The sequence below is a fragment of the Neolamprologus brichardi genome, chromosome 23 (genome assembly GCF_056152115.1).
Source record: "Neolamprologus brichardi isolate AB-2024 chromosome 23, ASM5615211v1, whole genome shotgun sequence".
Lineage (NCBI taxonomy): Eukaryota > Metazoa > Chordata > Actinopteri > Cichliformes > Cichlidae > Neolamprologus > Neolamprologus brichardi.
In genome coordinates this window covers 41518113-41528229 of record NC_142125.1, presented here as the reverse complement: position 1 = coordinate 41528229, position 10117 = coordinate 41518113, and the positions used below count along the sequence as shown (strand labels likewise).

At 44.3% G+C, this 10117-nt stretch overlaps 1 protein-coding gene across 1 annotated transcript; it reads left to right on the top strand.

Moving 5' to 3' along the window:
* Positions 1-810: 810 nt before the first annotated feature.
* On the top strand, positions 811-9233 carry LOC148096485 (dynein axonemal heavy chain 5-like). The gene is made up of 10 exons (XM_087835643.1): positions 811-1036; positions 1402-1502; positions 3458-3646; positions 3714-3788; positions 3905-3994; positions 6850-6921; positions 7045-7149; positions 7853-8039; positions 8255-8420; positions 9098-9233. Exons 1-10 carry the CDS (start codon positions 811-813, stop codon positions 9231-9233), a joined length of 1347 nt encoding a protein of 448 aa, XP_087691769.1.
* Positions 9234-10117: the final 884 nt, after the last annotated feature.

Sequence of the window (10117 nt, the reverse complement as noted above, 5' to 3'; positions counted from 1 at the left end):
CTTGATAGCTGACCGGGAGGTCGAGGGTCATTAGAGCCGGCGAGAACAGCGGACTCCCGGCACATCGTTTTTGGACCCCCACGGCCTTTGGCTATTCAGGTTTAAACATGATATATAAGTCACTTAGATAACGTAAAAATGTTATCGTTTGGCTTTTTTCAGTGTTGTTTGTTTGGTTTGGCTGAAGTTACAGTTTTCACACAGCTGAATAAACGTCAAACAGAAAAGTGATTAAACAGAAGTGTGAGACGGTCGAGAGTTTACTCCAGTGTCCTGTTATATTTTAGATAGCAAGGAGCAGACGGCTGAGTTTATTAAACTCCACCGAGACAGCGGTGACGCGGATCTGAAGGCCAGACCGTCACAGCCGCTCACTTCCCGCCTACCCGACCTTTGGAGGACCCGGCCCACGTAGACCTTGAAGGCCGGGTCCTCAGGAGGATGCAGCCTGTGAATTTGGACACGCCATGACACATGATGTTCTACAGCTGATGTGTTTAAATGAGCTCTACAGGTGAACAGACTTATTAACGTTAGCAGCATAATAAACTGTCCTGTCACTGAAGGTGTCTGCCCAACAAGGACGTGGTGCTGAATGCATCCAGACCCCTGCTGACTGTCTTTGCAGCTTCGGTCAAAGGTACAGTGTCCACTGTGACCCTGAGAGCAGGATACAGCCAGAGGTGAGTCAGCAGTTACAAACTAAATGCTGCTGACATGAATCAAACTGCTGGATAAGCCACTGGTCATGAAAATGGCACCTTTCTGTTGGTTTTTGAGATTACTGAGAATATTTGAATTGTGACTCAGATGGCAGATCCAGGCTCTCAGCCTCCAGCTGAAACTTCCAGTCCTCCCCCAGCCAGAAGCTCTGATGCTGGGCTGAGAGACTTTGATCCTTCCCTGGATCCAGAAATCCAGGAGGGAGAAGGAGAACAGGACCTCCTTCCTGATCTGGAGAGGCCTGAGGGAAAGAAAGATGGAGCAGACAGAGCTTTGAACAAATCCAAACCTCCTGAGCTTCACCTCCACAAAGGTGCAGACACTGATGCACAGATTCACATGTGACACCTGCAGCGTCCAGCTTGTGCCGCTGACATTATCTCCACTCTGATACAAGCCTCATTCACTCGCTCACACACGTTCATACAATCAGCTTTTCCTCACAGTCACACACATGAATGTAATGAGGGGAACTCGGGGTTCACTGTCATTCCTCAGGATCCTTTTATATGCAGACTGGAGGGTCTGTGGATGAAACCACCGACTGTCTGAACCACTCTGAAGTGTTCATGATGGACTTCATCCTGATGAACACTACAATACTTGTTAGAGGCCTTTTATATGTAATAATATTCTTTTCCATTAAAGCTCTGAACATTCTCACTCTTTCTTGACCAGGTGTGACAGGTGAAGGACACCGGCCAATAGGAGGACAGAACCTGAGAGCCATTAGTCACATGACTTCAGCTGCTGCTGCCTCACCAACCACTGGCCCCTCGGTGAGTCTAGAGTTACAGCAGTGACCACAGGAAGTGCACACGTGTGATCTAAAGCTCCATGTGGGCCTGTGACCATCAGTCTTCTCACTGTGGTAGACGGGTTTGTGAGTCCCTGTGATGCTGGGAGTGTCCAGGACAGTCGCTCCTGATCGGGTCTCTCATGGAAAGCTGGTCCCAGGAATTCCTGGAAAATTCCTCCACAAAAGAGAACTGGGAACATAAGTGCAGAGTGACAGAGGTGCTCAGCAACCCTGCTGTTATATGGGAATATAACCAGAATAGTCGGCAACCACTTGAGTTAAGTTAGCCAAAGAGATGCGACTCAGACTGACTTCATCATGTTGGCAACGTGTCTGCATTGATAAATTCCAGTTATTCACAAATCAGAGAATAATTCCAGTCATTCAGAGACAGATTGTGATTGTTTGGAGGATGTAATCGTTTCCCTTCAGGGAGCGTGTTGGACGCTCAGTGTCCGGGTGATTAGCTGGCTGATGCAACTACTTAGAATCAGTTTGTGAATATGAAGAAAATCAGTGCAGTCACTGGACAAACTCTGATTCTTCCTAGTTTCACTCTTGTTTCAGTCCAGTGTGACTGAGGTGGTAAAAAATGATGGGAGGAGGTGATCTGACTTTTAGCCACACAGCTGTCTGCTAGAGAAAAAGCCTTTGTGCACAACTTTCTTAAAGGCAAACGGCACCATGTTCACTGCAGCTGCAGCAAACGCAGCAAAGAGTGAAAGTTGGACTGAGAATGTTGTGACTGTTTCATGAGAAAGAGCAGGGAAAACAACCATCACACACCCAGACACAGTGCTGGGATTAGAATTAGACTTTAGAGCCAAATGTAGGACAAAAGCTTTAATATGAAAGAGGAAAACCCAACAACAGCCAGAGCATGAAGCTCAAAACTATACCAATCACCAAGAAAGCTGACAGGCCTGTGACACGTCAGAGACGCCGTTCAAATCATAAAGAAGTTGGTTTATTGACAAAATGTAAAAAACCAAAATAATCAAGTCAACCTTCAGTTTAGAGCGAGTCGACCAATCAGGCACAGCAGCAGCTCTAGAATAAGCAACAATTTTATGTATTAAAACAACCTTTCATATACACACATACATATGGCTCATATGCTGTTTAAAAAGGGCTCAAAGACCCAACAGATTACACAAAGTATAAAAATACTTTCATTCAGACAACAGTCAGCTGTGCATGAGACAGAGAGCCGACTACAGTTAGTAACATGGACTCACTTTGTTTCAGACACGACACAAAGTAACACAAAGCCACAAAGAGCAGAAACATCAAAAAGGAGGCAGAGCAGCAGCAACTCTCCATGAGCTGTGAGGCTAACAGCCACCCACACTTCCTGTGATGCATAATGAAAACAACATTAACCTGAAGGATGATAACAACAGAAATAAGTCTAAGCTAACGTTACACAGCGCTCACACAGCGCTGACTGTACAGGCCTCACACAGCTACGACCTGCATCCACAACACCTGATTCTACTGAACACAAACAAGTTAATGATATATGAGCAATCCAGGGAAGGCTTCCAGGAACGTGAGGATCCAAAGAAAGCTCTACAACAGCATCAGTCAGCAACAATGTTACTAATCACTGACTCTTTCATCCTTTTATACTCAATCAAAAAGTGCTGTGTTCACATTTGTTTCTGCTGAAATCCAGAGACTGAAAATGCGTCTTTTTAAAGTTTGAATAAACTGACTGAACTTCTCACGAGTCCAATCGTGAGGAACACTTCCCCCCATGACACATCACAGGAGAACGTCTCAGTGGAGGGGGGACAGTAGCTCAGTTTAGGCAGTCACACTCAGAATCGATGCCTCCAGTCAGGGTCAAACGTGGTCCTCAGAAACCTGCAGATGTTTGGGCCAAGCTCTCACTGGTCTCTGCGTCTGTAGACTGAGCTGATGTTTCTCCAGGTGTCTGGTAAAAGGACGATGCTGCTGTCCAATGAGGCGAGGAAAGAAGTAGCCAAACAGGCGAGAGGCGTGAAGGAGGAACGGCGGGCAGCTCTGGATGCCCGACATAAATACCTGATGAGCAGGCTGGCAGACGCCGGCAGCCTGGAGGAGGCGGCGGTGGAAGACGCCATGGTCTCTGATGACAGAGTAAGTTCAGAGACGTGATCCTTCCTCAGAGTTGAACCTTTGAGTCATTAATGTCTGATTCTTCCAGTTCAGTCTGATCCATGAATTCTTTGCTGCAAACGGATCCAAGAAGCTGATTTTCTTCTATCAGGATGTCAAACAGGTAACTTTGATCACATTTCAATGACTGACACATGAAGGTCTAACCGCTCTTCATAATCTGCTGTTTGTTGCACCGTACTTTGTATTCATATCTTTTAATATCTGCCTTTCTCCCAGAGTCTGTCCTCCCGTCAGTCTTCCTTTGTGGACGCATCAAACTCAGCTGTGGCTCAGAGGAAACTCTTCCTCACTACGGGGAACTCTGAGGTTGGCTTCAGCTTTTTATGTTTAGTTAATGTGAGAATCACAGAAAAATGCTGATATGAGTGGAAGGTTCTGCTGGGAAATTGGCAAAGAGCAGATTATTGAACAGCGAGGCAGACAGTTCATTTCAGTGATGCCAGTTTATTAGAAACGAGGACTGTGGGGCTGCTGGAAGTCAGGACGGCCGTTCTCTGGATAAACCTGACAGCTGAGGTGGAGAGCAGGATTTATCCACAGACGGCTTCTTCCAAGCAAATGTCCTGAACACACCTGAGCTGAGTGTTACACAGAAACGTGTCTTAAAGCACGAGCCTGGATCAGACTCGAGGACTCAGAGCTCAGCTGTGTGACGTCACATTGATCCACCTCTCGGGGTTTTTGTGTTCTGATGTATCTGATTTCTCTTTAAGCTCCAAACAATCCCGAGCCTACGATTCATCATTGTCCTGTTCAGAGATGATGAGCCTGAGCGTGTTTGTGTTTCCATGGATCAAACTGTGCTGCTTTGTTTGGTTAACGAGGTGATTAAAGTCTTTGAGCAAACACTGGATGACTGACAGCTGCAGGCTGAACATCAGGAGGTCGAGAGGCCGAAGTCTGAGGAGCTCAAAGCTCCACAAACACTTATTCACAGAAAAAAGGACTACAAACATGGAGGAGCAGCAATCAGAACATGAGCTAAAGGCTACATGCTAATAACATTTCCCCATGATGTGGTTTTAACAGGATCATGAATGATGAAGGATTTAAAGTCAGTTCCAGCCTGAGTCGGTGCCGTGTTGGCAGCTCTGATATGCAGAAACTTTCAAACATGGGACAGGAATAAAAACACTCCTGTGACGTCAGAGTTTATGAATGATGACAAACTGTTGCTTGTTTTTAGAAACTTTGTTGATGCTTAAAATGATCAGGAAATAAAAGCTGAATAGATCCACTTCAAACAGGAGAAGCTTTCCAGTTTGCATCAGCTGGGAAACTCGCTCATATCCAGTGTTGGGCAAGTTACTTTCAAATAGTAACTAATTATAGTTACTAATTACTTCTTCAAAAAAGTAACTTAGTAACTGAGTGACAAGGTTGTAGATGTAATTAATTACTAGGAAAAGTAACTATTGTGTTACTTTAAAAATACCCTCTGGGCTCCAGGGTATAATTGGCCATTGTGAACTCCTTTTGTCAGGGTCCTGGGTCGCAGCGTTTTGTGTTTCCTTTTGGTTTCATCTTGTGTTTGGTGTTTATTCTGATTTTGTTTTAGTTCTTAGGGTTTGGTTCTTATGTTTAGTGCTTCCGTGTTTTCTCAGCCCTGCCTGTGTCTGTCCTCTGTGCTCTGTTCGTGTCCTTGTGTTGTAAAACAGTCTGTGTGTTTCCTGTTTTACTTTGAAGGTTTGTGTCTCGTCTTGTGGTTCAGCTGTGCTCCCCTCCTGTGTGTCATCCCCTCATTACCTCGTGTGTATTTATAGTGTGTGTCTGCCTGTGTTGGCGTCGTCTGCATGACTCTGTGTGTCTCCGTGTCCATCGGTGTGTCTCCACGTCTCTCTGCCTTCTTCGTGTCATCTCTGTGTTTCCCTGCTGCCCTCATGTTTTCTGCTTTGTCTGTTAGTTTTTCCCAGTTTAGCTTGATGTTCGCTTCTTCCCTCACCTTTGTTATTTTCACTGTAAATAAATCTCCACTCGCATCTCCACCGCCGTCTGCATCTCGGGTCCTCATTCATTCCACCACACGACTGCTGCCCCAGCCGTGACAACTTTTGATGTTTCCTCTACATTTACCTTTAAAAATTATTTACTTTGCCTTGTTTGGTCTCATTCTTTTCAGCACAACCTCACGTGTCTGAATCTGCAGTTATGTTTTCATTTTGACAAACTGTATTAACACAACTGATCTAAAATCAGACAGAAAACAAAAAAGTTATATTTTTTACTGTAACAACCACGAACATGTTTAACGAATCATTTTCATAACTTTAAATGTAAATATAAATTTGAAAATTATACACACAAGTTTTGCAAACAACAAAGTTATTTGCAGCCATTTACCTTTTACCCTTTTTTTTAATAACATTAAACTATTTCCAGAACAATCAGCTGTTCTTCAATAAGACGCCACACAAATTATTTGAGCCACTGCAAAATAATAATTAGTGTCCAGTATAAAGGAGAAGATCACAGCCTGATACCTGCAGGTCTGACAGCAGCTCATAAGCAGAGAGTGCTCGCTGCTGTCCTTAGACAGTAAACATGAAACTATTGAGGAACAAACACGCGTATATATTGTTTATCATGACTCTGGTTTTACTGGCCTATCAACACAGTTTATAAACTGGTATATATCACCTTGTTGCTTTGTCTGTAAGTGGTCATGTGATTGTCTTACCACGACTCCTTTATTCTTCCTCAGTCAAACAGCAGCACTCATGCGATTGTTTTGCCCCCTGAGCTCCAGCTGTTGTGCCAAAAAGTGATGGTCTGTCTGCGGGAGCACAGCTGCTTAAAGCTGCAGCGCCCAGATTACTTACAGCTACTTCCTGCAGCTGATATAAGCTGCTGGAAGCTGAACACAGCTTCAACCGTCTGTTTGTTGAAACATAGTAACGGACCGCCCCACATTTTCTTGTTAGTAACTGTAACGGCGTTGTAACGATAGGAATAGTAATTAGATTACTCTTTACTGAAAAAAGTAGCGGCGTTACTCCCATCACTGGTAACGAGCAGCCTGCAGAGCTCTCCAACCACCCCGTCTTTAAAGCCCATGAAAGGTTTTCCTTTGCATGGTGAACTTTGGTGACAGAGTGCAGAGGAAGTGCTCTGTCTGCGTCACGTTAAAGGAATCTGAACTCCATCACGTTCTGTATTTCCAGCCTTTACTGGGGAAATGTCTGTTCTTCCTGAGAACCACTGAGAAGGCCATAACCACCGCTAACGTGCAGCAGGTCAGTAACTGGTCTGGGTCACCTCCTCACCTGCAAATTTAACAAACTGCACAGACCTCTGGTTGACTGTGACATGGATGCAGCCAATCATTCTGATCTTCTCGTGCAACCTAATGTTTCCAGGAAGTGAACTTTGGCGTGTTGGACTGCAGCGGCGGTGGCGGCGTCCTGAACAGTCTGGAAACTCTGCTGACTCACATCATGTTACCTGCTCTCAGGTCGCAGCAGGTAAAACACCTCCATCCATTCAGGCTTTCACTGAGCACAAAAAGGGAGATGTTTTAAGCTTCCAGTGATCACATGACGCCATATATGAAGACTTTGTTGATGGTGGGAAGGAAGAACTCTCTTTAAACAGGAAGAGACTGAAAGCAAAGAAAGGGGCAGGGAGGGGCAGCCATGAGGGGTCAATCCTGTGAAGAGAAGCCAGTGTAGGAGAAATCTGCTGTTTCTAGTCCCTGTCAGGACTCTTGCTGCAGCATTTTGGATCAACTGAAGGCTTTTCAGGGAGTTTTTAGGACTTCCTGATAATAATGAATTACAGTCGTCCAGCCTGGAAGTAATAAATGCAGGAACTAGTTTTTCAGCGTCACTCTGAGACAGGATATTTCTAACTTTAGAGATGTTGCACAAATGGAAGAAAGCAGTCTTACATATGTGTTTAATATGTGCGTTGAAGGACATGTCCTGGTCAAACATGACTCCAAGGTTCCTCACAGTGTTACTGGAGGCCACACCTTGGGCTTATCTGTAGCTGCTGGTTTCTCTTTGTGGGCTTTGACTGTAGAGCAGCTGTTACATAATGATCCATGAAAAGTCTGATTTGTGTGCAGTGCTCCTCCTGATGCTTTTGGCTGTGAATAAGGTAAAAAGTGAAACAGGAAACACATGAACCTTTGTTGTTATTGCTGACCTTTGACCCTGTGCCCAGTCGTGGGGCTCTGTGCAGGACGGCGCCTCGTGTCCACACGTCCGGTCCTTCCTGTCCTCGGTGGATCAGTTTGTCAGTAATCTGAGCTCAGCCCGACTGAACATGGAGAGAAAGTTGCAGCTGCAGCACGTGGAGCTTCCTGACGCCATCAGCCAGCTGAGCAGCCCTGCAGACTACAGAGCAGCAGGTATGAAGCTCAAGCTGTTCACATCTCACACAAACAATAAGACTGTTGGAAATACAGGAAACATCATTTAAAGCTTTAAAAATCAACTCTCAGCTAAATCAAACCAGTTTATCTGTGGAAGCTGAAGGAAGCATCTGACCTGAGACGATGGCTTCTTTGAAATAATGAGTCCGTGTTCACGTGTGTTTAGAGGAACTCGTGTGTTTCGCTCTCAGCCAATAACAGTGAGCTGGTGGAGCGTCTGGAGGAGGTGTCATACCTGTGGACCAATCAAATCAAGCAGGTGCTGACGGAGAGCGAGCAGATGAGGAAAGAGGCCGACGACGTCGGGCCGTCGGCCGAGCCGGAGCTCTGGAAGAGCCGCACGGTGACCTTCAACAGGTAGACGCGTCCTCTCAGCTGGATCTCCTGTAGCGTCAGCATTTACAGGTTTCACTTTAAACTCAGTTTATCAAACATGATCTGACGTCTGTGGACAGAAGCTCCTCAGACCTGCAACAGTTTAGTCTCCACTCTGAGACTTCAGGACAAAACCACTTTTACACAATATAACTTTCTGTTCTTTCTCTTTCTGCTCTTTAAAGTTGAAATGTTCCAAAATATTCATGTTTGTTTGTTTGTAGAATAGTTTTTAACCCTTTCATGCAGGAATTATGACGACATCAATCAGGATTTATTCTTTAGTATTTTTATTCATCTTTAGGGATGAAAAAAGATTTTTGAACTTCATTTTTTTAAACATGTATTTTTCCATCTTGGTTTGAAGAAATGTTTTGTGCACTTACACTGGCTGACCAGTAGGTGGCAGGTATGGCGCGACACATCAGAGTCCAATGTAGAGGTTTATGTGCAAGTACAACATCAACACTGTGTGTGTGTGTGTGTGTGTGTGTGTGTGTGTGTGTGTGTATCAGCGAAGCTTCCACAGCGTCAGAGACAAACTGAGAGAAAACCCTGAGAACAGACAGTTTGACTTCAGCTGATCAGTAACTGACTCTGAGTCAGAGCGTGTCAGCAGCGTCACGCTAACCTTTACACACGTGTGTGCGTGTTTTCAGTGAGAACTACATCTTCGGGAAGTTTGACTCTTTCTGCCGCCGTCTGGAGAAGATGGCCGACATGGCGTCCACGCTGGAGAGCCTGGCTGCTCTGCAGAGCATGAAGGTGGATGATTGTCAGATTAGAAACAAGTGACTCCATCAGATATTCATCAATGCACAATAATAATTAGAATAAGACATTTATAATATAAAAATGGTTGAATTAAAGTCGATGCAAAGCTACAGTGATGAATGGACATTTGTAATGATTTTGTATAAATGTATTTCCTCCTTTTATTATTTATTAATCGTGTCAAAAGTCTATTTTCCAGAAATGAGACGGATTCAAACTGAGCTCAGGTGTGTTTCAGGTGGAGGGCGTGGAGAAGATCTGTGTTCGCTACCAGACCATCGTCTCCACAACTGAATCCAAGACCTGTGACGTCCTGGATCAGCGCAAACTGGAGGAGATTTCAAGGGGAAACAATAGAATCAGATAAACAGAATAACATACGATACAAAATAGAAAAATACTATCTGTCATTTAGCCTGTATGACAATAATCATTGAATTATACTTTGAATCTCAGTGTTTACGTGAATCCTAGTTTGGTCTTCACAGTATTGGCCAACAATAACAATGATTGATTGGATCATTACTCACATTTCTTCTTTAAAATCAGCTGAGAAAAGATCTCATTTCAGTTTTTCATCAGAGGTGAAGGTCACCGACTGCCAGACAGTCACAGGACTTACAAAGATACAGAAGACTTGATTTTCAGTCTCATGTGCATCCCTGTGCTCTGCTGCCAAAACTGAATCTTGATTTATTTGAAAGTTCTGAAATGATTCTGATCATTCTCCACTTTTATTATTATGGTCTGTGTGTCAGATTGGGCCTGAATATTATTCCAGATATGCTTCCTGACAGAAATCTTCTTCTTTTCTTAATCCTGTGTTTGTGGAGCAGCTTTGTGCTTTCAGTTTCTGTCAAAGTGTGTTAAGAAAACAAAAAAGGCTCCACAGTGTGTTTGTGCTT

What these genes read in the sequence shown, in the direction of transcription:
- LOC148096485 (XM_087835643.1), top strand. Translation starts at nt 811, where the DNA reads ATGGCAGATCCAGGCTCTCAGCCTCCAGCTGAAACTTCCAGTCCTCCC. An exon ending in TCTATCAGGATGTCAAACAG is followed by an intron (nt 3,789 to 3,904) that starts GTAACTTTGATC and finishes CCTTTCTCCCAG; the next exon opens with AGTCTGTCCTCCCGTCAGTC. An exon ending in TGCAGACTACAGAGCAGCAG is followed by an intron (nt 8,040 to 8,254) that starts GTATGAAGCTCA and finishes TTTCGCTCTCAG; the next exon opens with CCAATAACAGTGAGCTGGTG.